This window comes from Ochotona princeps, chromosome 29 (genome assembly GCF_030435755.1).
Source record: "Ochotona princeps isolate mOchPri1 chromosome 29, mOchPri1.hap1, whole genome shotgun sequence".
NCBI lineage: Eukaryota > Metazoa > Chordata > Mammalia > Lagomorpha > Ochotonidae > Ochotona > Ochotona princeps.
The window spans coordinates 4399988-4411943 of NC_080860.1; the positions used below are offsets into that span (position 1 = coordinate 4399988).

An 11956-nucleotide genomic window follows, 5' to 3' on the forward strand; every position below is an offset into this window, starting at 1 on the left:
ACTACAGCCTGCTGAATCGTATACTTGAAAGTGGTGGATTTTATGGTGAATTCTGTGTCAATGAAATGAATGGCAGATTCCAGGGCAGTGGGTATGGCCTTGGAGGTGGTGAGCAGGTGGCCTGGTCTAGGGGGCCCTGAGTGACATGGACATGAGGGGCCTCGGGCAGCCCTCTCTCCTGGCCTGGGAGAATGAGGCCAGTTGCATCTCAGGGCGGAAGGACACAGAGAAGCAGAGGGCTGAAGTGACCTGGTTTGTATCTGATTTTTCCATCTCCCAGGGAGCAGGGTAAGCAGCTGCCTTAGTGGGGCCAGAACATGAACCCGGTGTAGAGAGGGGCTTGCTCTCTGTCCCTTAGGTGGTTTGGGGGCAAGGACCCTGAGCTCCTGGGTTTCCCCAGCTGGGTGGTCACAGGCAAGTCACGTCCTTGCCACACAGTAGGTCCTAATAAGCAGTGGAGTGGACATGTGAGTACATTAAGGCCCAGAGAGGTGAATTCACCTGCCCTGGGACACGCAGCTGCCGAGTCAAGTTCTGAACCATGAGTTGTATCTGGCTTCTGAGTCTAGACTCTTCATCTTCAGGCCACCCTAACTCTTACACGCCCTCCCACTCACAATAAGTCTGTGTGTGTCCACAGGACTGGGTGACCTAGCATGAGATGTAAGAGGGACATGGAACTTGAGCTGGGTTAGGGATGCAGCCCTGCCGGGGAGGCAGTTGAATAAGTTCCAGTTGCTACCTCTGTGTAATGGGGGCATGAAGGGAACATGAGGGCCAACTGAACAGGGAAAAGTTTCTTTTAGGGGCAGATGGAAGAGCCGGGGAGCAGATGCATGCTGCTTGACCAGGCTTGCCTGGTCCTGGGCACAGGCTGGAGAAGCTGTGAGCAAGGACTGGGCTTTTAACCCTAGATCTGCCTCCAGCCAGCTTTGTGTCTTTGCGGAAAATGAGTCAGCCTCTCTGAGCCAGAAAATGGGGCCGGGGAAGGTGGTTCTTGTCTTGCGATGACTGGTATGGAGGGCAGGTAGAGGCCAGGGGTCCTGGGTGGGGGGCAAGCAAGCCACAGAAACAGCAGGTCTCTGGTGATAGGACGCAGAAAGCTCAAGTGGCCTGGGAGACATTTCTCAACCTCATTTCCAGCCCCACCCCACGAGAGGCAGGTGGTTGGACCTGTGCCTGCCCCAAGGACTCCCTCCCACCCGCATGGCACCACTCCAGGTCCCCTGTGTACCTCGGGACACAGCCCCTGCACTTGACCTTCCGTCTTGAGGAAGTTTGTCATCACGAAGAAGGAATTCCCCTGCGGAGGACAAAGAGAGTGCCTCTGAGAACAGAGCTGCCAAGTGTCGGGAGCGGCTCCGCCTCCCTATGAGCTTGCAGGCACCAGGCCCTGCCCTGGGCTTAGCCTTAAAGCCGGATAAGCCACCCTTTGAGCCGGGGAGCCCAAGAGCTCAAACCATCACTTGCCAAAAGCTGCCCTCTGATTTTTTTTTTTTTTTTTTTTTTGACACAGGCAAATCCCATTAAATTGAGACCTGGGGGAGTGGAGGTGGGGTAGGCCATCAACAGCATGACGAAGGGGCCATGGGGCCTTTCACCCGGCCGACCATGGCTGCAGCTCACACGGGCTGGAAGCCTGGGCTCCGAGCATTTTTGTGAAACTTCTGGCTCTCCTGGACTGCTGCCACCTTCCCACCTGTGTGCTCAGCCCCGTGTGGGTCTCTCTGTCGCAACTCCGCTCTCCTTCCTCCAACTGCCACCAAGCCCCTCCATGCCCTGCCCCCCGTCTCCTGCATCCTTCCTTCCAGCAAAACCAGGCCTGGGCTCCTAGAGATCCCGCGGTTGCTGGAACACCACACAGACAATCCAGAAGGGCTTGTGCCCCACAGGGGAGTTCTTTGCCCTTTCTCATTCAGGCATGCATCATGTATGAGAAGGATAAACCATAGCTTGCTTCTCTCTTTCCCTTTCCCTTTCCCCCTCCCCCTCTTTTTCTATGTGTTATTTGAAAGGCAGAGTTACACAGAGAAAGGGAGAGATACAGAGAGCTCCCCCCTACTAGTTCACTCCCCAAATGGCTGCAAGAGCTCCAAGCCAAAATCAAGAGCCTGGAGCTGCTTCTAGATCTCCTGTGTGGGTAGAGGGGCCAAAGCACTTGGGCCATCTTCTGCTTCTTCAAGCACATTAGCAGGGAGCTAGATCAGAAAATGCAGCAGCTGCATCCACCTGTGCCCATGTAGGATGCTGGCATTGTGGGCAGCAGCTTTACCCACTACACCACAATGCCAGCCCCCATGGTTTGCTTGGGAGACCAAGAAAGAGAGAGCCTACCTGCTTGTTCATTCTTCATATACTCTGAATGGCCAGGGCTAGGCCAGCAACCCAGGTCTCCCATGAGACCTTGAGCCACTTGACAGTGCTTGTCAGGATTGGCACTGCTGACAGTTCACAGTGGGCCCTGGTGGGAGAGGCTGCAACAAGGACCCCAGGGTTCTAACCCTGGCTCTGCCTCCGGCAAGCTGTGTGTAGTTGGAGAAGTTGTTAGGCCTCTCTGATTGTGTGCTTCAGCTAGGGATCTGTGTTAGCAGGGGGTGGGGGCAGCTACAGGCAGGAACCAGAGCTGGACTCAAACACAGGTCCTCCCATGTGGGGCACAGGCAGCTTAACTGTGAGGCGAAGCATCCGGCGCTCAGATTGTATTTATAATGCACCAGGACACGCTGCTATTTTGAGAATCCCTGTAGGACTCAATATAGCAGAGAATCAGCTCTTTGGAGCGGTTGGATGTGCCCCAGATTTGCAATTTTTAGGTTTTCTCAGTTGGGATTTTCAGAGTTTTAAAATAGGGCCGATCTTATTCTAGAGTAAGGCTTGAGATTGGGGCGGGTGGGGAAGAGGGGAGCAGAGTGACACCCTGGTGACCGTGACCAGGAACCCCGTCCTGGGAGGCTGCAGATGGGGGCTCACCTGCAGGGGGAAGGTGTAATCCGCGGTGTCGAAGATGCCGCCCACCACTTTTCTCACACCGTTCTCCACGATCTCCTTCACCTCTGCTACACCCTTCACCTTGGTGTGCACGGAGCTGATGACCGGCTCTTTCCTCTGGTACAGCTTGTCAGTCACCAGGGCAAAGCTGAAGGGCAGACACCGAGAAGCATCAGTGGGTTAGCTGAAGCAGGCACTGGTATTTGATGTGGTGGTTAATTGCCTGCGTGGGGTGCCCGTAACCCACCCAGGAGTGCCTAGTTCGAGTCCCAGCTGCTCCACTTCTGATGCAGCTTCCTGTTAATATGCCAGGAAGGTAGCACAGGGGTCTGGCCACCAACATGGAAGGCTTGGATGAAGTTTCTGGCTCCTGGCTTCAGCCTGGCCCAATCCTAGTTGTTGTAATCATTCAGAGACTGAACCAAATGCCTAGGAGATCTCTTTATGTTTTTATCTCTCTCTCTCTCTGCCTTTCAACAACTGTGAAAAATGATATATGTGTGTAAAGTAGAGTATGCGGTACCTGATAAGCACTTGCCTCAGGAGAACACCTGCCCCAACCCTGTCCTTTCTTGTTACCTAACACTGACTCAGAGTTGCTGGAAGCTTCTAAGCAATAGTCCAGCTACAGGTCTGCCTATGAGCATGGCCCATTAACACCTTCCTCCCCCAGGCTGTGTCTGGCGGCTGAGCCTCTCGTGCTGCTGAACACCTCGTGTGTGCTCCCCAGGCATCACCTTCTGGGCTCTCCAGGCATCACCTGCTGGCCCTCACACTGGCACGAGATGATGAAGTTACCCTTGTCACCGTGCTTTTGTCGCCAAGGGAATGGGCTCAGAGAGGTGCAGGGGCTTGCTAGGTCACATAGCAGACTGTCAGAGCTGAGGTCTGTGACTTGTCTCCTCAGAGCCCAGAGCCAGCCCTCTCTGCCAGAATGACTTGTGTGATACAGCCCCACCTCTGGCTGCTTGCCCTTTGGGGAATTCATTCGCTAATAATGCTTTCTTTCAGATGTGTGAATCTAAATTATTAAGGCATGGGGGAAGGGTGGGGGAAGTGGAATGAGTATGTTATATGTAATTAAGATATCATATATATGTGTATATATGTATATGTATGTGTGTGTGTGTGTATATATATACACTACCCAGTCACTACCCAGTGACTCCAAATGCATGGTAATCAGAACCCATGGGACTCCTGGGAAGACAAGCAGTGGTGAGAATGTTGAATAAAGAGCATTTCCTAGGATCCAACCTTAAAAACTGCTACATATCTACACTGGGTAAACTCTTGTCCATGTGCCTGAGGAGTTCTGTAGGAGAGTGTTCACAAGGCACGTTTTGTAAGAGGGAGAACTAGAAATGATCTCAATGTTCTCAGTCAGTGGCTGGGTCAATTACTGGAGTCCTACAGTAGGGAAGTTGTGTAGCAGTGAAAATGCATTGAGCAGAGCTAATTGCTATAGAAACGATATAATAGGCAAGCAAACAGAGCAAGGTACTGAATGCTGTGAAGTGCAATGAAATCTAAGACTACCCTGTGTACCCAGACAAATACTGGTACCCGGATGTTCATAGCAGTACCATTCACAGTAGCCAAAGTGGAAGGAGTTGAAAACTTGGCCAGTAGCTGAGTGGGCAGATAAAATATGATCTGTTCAGAAAATAGAATATTCCCCAGGCCTGAAACAGCACAAAGTGCCATCATGGTGAACATGTCGATGAACCTTGGAAAGAAAGAGGCTGGTCACCAAAAGTCACGAACATTAGAGGATCCCACTTCTGTGAAATCCAGATTGGGTACATCTACAGGGGCACAGAGTCGGTTGGTGGCCTGCCAGGTGAGAGGGGGAGGACTGCGGCATGACTGCTGATGGGTAGGGCGTATCTGTGGGCAAGAACCACCTACAGATAGTGGGGGCGCTGCCCTGGGACTGGCCTCCAGGCCACTGAATTGTCTTTCTTTTTTTTTTTTTTTTATTATTATATTGTTGTTGACAATCTTTACATAGTTAATTACAGTTAAAGGAAAAAGAAAAAAAAAAAGAAAAAAGGAAAAAAAAGGTTCAGGGGGATAGGAAAGTGGGCAATGCCATTATGTCCATATTGTTTCCATCCTGCATCTGAGGTAAAGGGGGACATTGAGGGAGAAGCCCCACCCGGTTTCCCGCCCACCCCAAGTCCCGGATGTGGGGCATGCTCCGAGATATGTGCCCAAGTGGTGTTAATAGTTCTCTAGTTATGAATTGCTGCCCGTTTCGCTCAATGAGGTCGTCCACTGATTGATATGGTCCATCATAAAGTCTCCGTTTGCCCCATAATTTGCTGCCAACATATAGCTGAGATGAATGACTGTCCCGTTCTGTCTTCTGTCTTTTCTTGGTTAGAGTTCTGAGTCCAGCAGTTCGATTGGGGAGATCTCCAAAGATACTTTGAGGTATTCCCAGATTAGTTTTTTGTATGTTCTAGCAAGCACAGGGCCCGGCACAGTCCATCACCCCGATCAGCTGGTGGTTGCAACTGCTGGGTTGGTTCTGTTTTCAGTCCCGAGTTGCACTGGAACCAATGGGTGTTGCAGTCCAGTCTGGTTCGGCCCTTACATCAACCAGTGGGAGCTGCAGCCTAGTCGGGGAGACCCACATTAACCTTTCAAAGAAGGTTTATTATGTTTTTTTTATTCTAAAGACAGAGTTAGAGCAAAGGAGAGATGGAGAAAGAGAACAAGATCTCTGTTCCACTCCCCAATGGCCTCCATGGCCGGAGCTAGGAGCCAGGAGCTTCAACTAGGTCTCCCCATCTAGGTCTCCTGCATCTGCTGCTTTTTCCTGCTTTCTGATGGCAGTCTTTTAAATAGCTACAGGATATTCTAGTATTTAGGTTGAAGATGTGAAACTTCTCATTTCATAAGTGATAATTGTAGAATACAGGCAATTCCATATAATTCAACTTTGGTGCTATGTTAGCTAGTAGTTCTTTTTTTTTTTTTTAAAAAAAAGACTTTATTTTTATTGGAAAGGAAGATACACAGAGAAAAGGAGAAACAGGGAAAAAATAATTCTATCCACTGGTTCACTCCCCAAGTGGTTGCAATGGCCAGAGCTGAGCCAATCCAAAGCTAGGAGCCAGGAACTTCTTCCTGGTCTCCCATGCAGGTGCCAGGTCCCAAGGCCTTGGGCCATCCTGGACTACTTTCCCAGGCCATAGGTGGGGAGCTGGATGGGAAGTGGAGCAGCTGGGACACGAACTGGTGCCCATATGGGACCCCAGTGGATGCAAGGGCAAGGATTTAGCTACTAGGCTATTGTGCTGAGACCAAGTAGTCCTTTTTATGGGTAAATATTTAATTGGAAATTTGGTTCAGTTTTCCCAATTATCAATATTTTTGGGTAACCTTCATTTAGCTCTTACCATGTGCCAGTATCTCTTCTAGGTCTACTCTGTACCAACATGTATGGGCACTTCAGAATCTTGGGGTGAAGTGGAATGAAAATATGTTCATTGTGGTGTGAAAACAGTTTTCTGCACAAAGTACATTTCCTATGCTCATGGATTTTGGTATTGTGCTATTGTCATTGTCTGTGCACTTTGTGAAACACCCTCAAATATTGCCTTTCCTCAGGCTCCCTGCCAGCAAGTACAACAAAACCCTAGAAAGAAGCTACAGACTGAGTGTCCCTAATTCAGAACTCTGACCTGATGCTCAAAAATGTCGGGTCTGTTGACTAGGGCTGTTCAGCTGGTGAGGGTTACATAACTGTTTCCAAACCTGAGAACCTCCCAGATCTGACAGTCTTCTGCCCCTAATCCTCTCAGGTTGAGGGATGCTCAGCCTGGCCTGGTATGACCCCCGTGTCACAGCCGAGCAAGCTGTGGCATGGACAAAGAGAGGAACTCATCAAGGGTTATGTAGCACATGGCAGCCAAGTCTTGAACTCAGCCGTCCACCCTCACAGCCCCAGTCCTTTTGGATGCTTTGGCAAACAGAATGGTTTTCCCATTTCCTTCTTGAACTTCACTGCCAGTGGAAATGCGGCTGGGTTTTGTGAACAGATAAGGTGAGCTTGCTGCTTTGTTGGATGTTGTGTGAGCTCTGCTGGGTTGTGTAAATCCCTGGGGGTTTGCTGTGGGCCTTGCATTATCTGTGTACTTGCTGCTTTCTACAATATTGATGCTTGGCAGTGACTCTGGGCATCCTTGTCATATTCCTGACCTCAGGGAAAAGCTTCCTGAGGTCCTTGGCCACTTAGTGCACCCCTGGCCAACACACTCATTATCTCTCCACTCAATTGCTGGCGTTACCTACACAAGGATATTCCCTGTCTAAAGTGTCCAGTCCTCAAGGTTTAACTTCTGGGTGAAAGGGTGTGCACATTTTACATCTCAGCTTGCTTTGCCCAAATATTGAACCGTTCTGTGCCTCCACCAGCACAGCAGGAACGTGGGTTGTGTGCCACCTTTGAAGAGGGTCATGACAGAAAGGGCCCATCCATAGGCTGGGTCTGGACATCAGGGTTTCCAGCCCCTGGCCAGAGGGATGGAGCATATTTGAAGAAGAGAGACACAGCAGTGGCAGCCATTTGAAGAGTATCAAGCAGATGACAGAGCTCAGGGTAGGCCTCTCACTGAAGGTGAAAGTTAAGGGCAGGAGCCGTTTGACTTGGTAGAAGAAACAAGTAGCTGTGACAGCCGCCCTGAGACAGGACCTTGGTGTTGGTGGAAATGACGACACTAGCGATGCGAAATTCTGTTGATCCCTCTCCCATATCCTCTTCATTTGCATTTCATCATCATTCCTCATTTTAAAAATAAGCCCTCCCTGCACCCCACACACCCCTGCCAGCACTCTCTCTTTCTCTGTTGGTAGCCAAGTCTCCCAAAAGCGTGAGTCACCACATCCCATTTCCGCATCTTCATTCAGCCCTCCACCCACCCTAGTCTGGCTCCCACCCCCGCCTCTCTTCTCCAGCCTCTCTTGCCAGGCAAACAACGTCACTGCCACGAAATCCAGCAGGCACACCATGCGCCTGACCTCCCCTGTGCTCCCAGGGGCGGCTGACACCACCGAGCACATACCAGTCCCCTCTACTTCTCCCCTGAGCCTCAAGAATCCAGAATCTTCAGTCTTTCCGTGGTTACAGCTCTTCAGAATCCACGGGAGACCTTGGTACTGCCCACACCTTAGGGCTCAACACTATCCAGCCGTCCATTCTAGACCTTCTGGCTCTCTCTCATCTACAGCTCTCCTTGGTGGTCAGTTGCCATGGCTTCCACAGATCGGTTACCATCTACACACTAGTGTCCTATACAGCTGTGTCTCCAGCTTTGGGTTCATACACTCAGCTTTGCATTCAACATCTACAGTTGTCCTTCCCGCAGACACCACAGTCTCCATGCCTTCATCCAAGTTTTCTACCCCAACTTCACCTTTCCCCCTGTACTTCTGAACCCCAGTTGGGTTGCCCAAGTAGAAGCTTGCTTCACTGCTAGGCTTATCCTCTGCCTCCTCTCCCTCAGCTACTGCCCAGACAAGTCCTGCTGTCTTGTCTTCCTAATATCACGCAAGGCTGTCTGCTTTTCTCCTCTGCCTCTCTCACCTTCTTCGTCTAGGTCACAGCCCAATAGTCCCCTAGGTAGTAAGCCTCTAGTTTTAACACCACCTCCTCTACTTTCCACATTACTTTAACAGGAACACACATCCTGTAGTGAGATGCTTGGGTTTAGTTGTGGCTGTACCGGCTTACTCAACTACATGACCTTGGGCAAGATTCCTAAACTTCCTGAGCTATTATTGTTTCTATAACAAGGACATACTAGTATTACATTGGGCAGAATTTTAGTGTGGCACATCCCAAGTTTAAGAAGAAATGCTGGGACTAGGTGTTTGATGCTGCAATTAAGATGATGTTTGGGGTACCCACACCTATACTGGAGTGCCGGGGTTGCAACCTGGTTCTGCTTCCTGCTGATGTACCTCCTGGGAAGCAGCAGCCCTGGGTCTGTTCTACCAAAAATGAGAAACCCAGGTTGATTGTCTGGCTCCTGGTTTCAGTCTGGCCATTGGTTGGGTGGGGGTAGGGGAGGAAAAACAGACAGAAGATCTCTCTCTCTCCATCTTCCCATTTCTTCTTTCTTTTCCTTCCCATTTTTTTAAATAAAATGAAAAATATTATTGTTATTATTTTTTTAGTTTTAAAGATTTATTTGTATTGGAAAGGCAGACATACAGAGAGAAGGAGAGACAGAATTATTTTCTGTCTGCTGGTTCACTCCCCAAGTGGCCACAATGGCTGGCACTAAGCCAATCTGAAACCAGGAGCTAGGAGTTTTCTTGGGGTCTCCCACACAGGTCTCAAAGCTTTGGGCCCTCCTCTACTGCTTTCCCAGGCCACAAGCAGGGAGCTGGATGGGAAGTGGAGCTGCTGGGACACAAAGCGGCACCCATATGGGTTCCCAGCAGATACAAGGTAAGGATTTAGCCACTAGGGTATCATGCCAGTCCCAAAAGGAACCCATGGTCCTGGGCCGTCCTCCACTGCTTTCCCAGGCCACCAGCAGGGAGCTGGATGGAAAACAGAGCAGCCAAGACACAAACTGCTGCCCACATGGAATCCCAGCACTTGCAAGGTCAGGATTTTAGCCACTAGGCTGCTACACTCTTAAAACTATTTTTTTAAAAAAGATTTAGTTATTTTTTTATTGCAAAGTTAGATATACATAGAGGAGGAGAGACAGAGAGAAAGATCTTCCGTCTGATGATTCACTCCTGAAGTGACCACAACAGCCGGTGCTGCGCCAATCCAAAGCCAGGAGCCAGGAGCTTCTTCCAGGTCTCCCACGTGGGTGCAGCGTCCCAAGGCTTTGGGCCATCCTCGACTGCTTTCCCAGGCCACAAGCAGGGAGCTGGATGGGAAGTGGAGCTGCTGGGATTAGAACCAGCACCCATATGGGATCCCGGGGCGTTCAAGGCGAGGACTTGAGCTGCTAGGCCACCGTGCCAGGCCCAAAACTATTTTTTTTTAAAAAGTATTGGGGCAAATGCAGTGGCTCAACAGGCATCCCATAATGGGCATCAGTTTGTGTGCCGGCTGCTTCAGATTAGATCCAGCTTCCTGCTTATGGCCCTGTGAAAGCAGTGGCAGATGTCCCAAAGCCTTGGGCCCAGCCAAGTGTGGGCAACCTAGAAGAAGCTCCTACCTCCCAGCTTTGTATCATTTCAGCCCTGGCCATTGCAGCCATTTGGGGAGTGAACCAGCAGATGGAAGATCTCTCTCCTCATTGTAAAATCTGCCTTTCAAATAAAAGTGAATAAATCTTTTAAGAAGTGATTATTTTTTTACAAGAGTGATAGGGAGAAAGAGATGAGAAACAGAGTGAGAGATCTTCCATCTGCTGGTCCACTCCCCAGGTGGCCACAATGACTGGTGCTGAGCTGAGCCATTCTGAAGCCAGGAGTCAGGAGTCTCCTGTGGGTCTCTCCACTGGTTCATGCCCCAAATGCCCACCTCTGGGCCTGGTCAAAATCAGGCAGCTGGATGACAGAGCTTCAGGCACATGTGCTGGCATCTGCTGCTTTCCCAGGAGCGTTATCAGGAAAGTGGATTGGAGGTGGACTATCTGGGACTCAAAGCAGCACTCCCATATGGGACACAGGTGTTCCAAGAGGTGGCTTCGCCCGCTGTGCCACGACACATACCCCCATTGTACTAAAAGCCACTGATTCTTATGCTGTGTATGGGTGAATTGTAGGATGCACAGATTATATCTTGATAAGCTGAAAAAACAAGCAGGTGTCCTCGTAACCGGGGACAGGACCTGAAAGTCATAATTGCAAGCCTGCTTCTCTCTCACTAAGTGTTATGGCTCCGATGCTAGTGCTTTTCCCAGATGTGTTCTGAAACCCTCAGTCCTCTGGGCTCAGGGTGTCGCCCTGCATTGTCTCACCTTCGGCAGACATGCCCTGCCCTGCCCTCCCCGGCAGGCCTGCCAGGCAGGTGGGTGAAGGCCAAAGGAATCGGTTTGGCCTCCTGCGATTTCTCTCTGCCTGGTACTGCTTCCTCCTCCAGCCAGCCTGCACCTCTCAGATTAGAAACGCACGTGGCACTCAACTGCCCCTTAGTGGGGGGTCTTCTGTGCCGTCAACCACTGCAAAGATTTGAGCTCCCCTGTGCCCTGGCCTCCACACCCCACTTACCTAACATAGAAAAAGACGATCACATGCAAGAACCACTTAAGGGTGCCATAATTCATGCTCTGGATCCGGGTGACTTTGTTTGTCTCATACTGGCAGACGTCATTCCAGCTGCAGCAGGCTGGCATGGTGGGCCGCTCCCTGCCTCCCAAGCTGGACTCTGCTGGACTCTGCTGGACTTAGCCCTCCCAGGCTGCCCCACAGCGAGGCCCTTCCAGGAGCAGCAGAGCGAAACTGAGCTGATTCCTAGCAGGCGCCTTTAAGTTTGAGTTCCTCCAATGAATGCAGGGCGGGGGCGGGTCCTGGCTGTGGCCCCAGTTGTGGCAGAGACAAACAAGTAGAGTCTTCCTTGCCTGCCCCAGGCTGGCAGGAGACCCCGCCCCAGCTGGCCTCCCCAGCTGTCTGCACAAAGATGGTGTTCAGAAGCTGGGCATTTTTAGAATTCTTCCTTTCCCTGTATCCCCTTCACTTTTGGGGGGCTCATTTCCACTGGGAGAAAAGGGGACAGACTTTCAAATGTCGTGAGCCCCAGCAGTTCCGTTGTGCCTTGGGAAAAGGTCTAGAGCTTTGCATTGCCTCCAGCCTCACTCGGAGACTGTGAACCCTTTATTTAGCCCCAGATGTGGAGGGTAGGGGGTGGATGGAGGTCTTTTTCTTCCTCTCCTACACCCATTTCTTCAAAGGCTTTGGCCTGCAGATGGTGGGGGGGCGGCATGGATTTTATATTTATGTCAGATCTTGTTGGATTCTCTGGAATTTTCTCTCCACCTTGCTCTGT

The 11956-nt window shown here is 50.7% G+C and overlaps 1 protein-coding gene across 1 annotated transcript in view; it reads right to left on the reverse strand.

Moving 5' to 3' along the window:
* P2RX7 (purinergic receptor P2X 7) overlaps nt 1–11329 on the reverse strand; it is a 29274-nt gene extending 17945 nt beyond the window's left edge. The window contains exons 1-3 of the mRNA XM_004595308.2: nt 11182–11329; nt 2971–3136; nt 1235–1303 (exon numbers count right to left, since the gene is read on the reverse strand). Of these exons, the coding sequence (XP_004595365.1) occupies nt 1235–1303; nt 2971–3136; nt 11182–11306 (360 nt within the window). The 5' untranslated portion in view covers nt 11307–11329. The remainder of the gene's footprint in view (nt 1–1234; nt 1304–2970; nt 3137–11181) is intronic.
* Nucleotides 11330–11956: the final 627 nt, after the last annotated feature.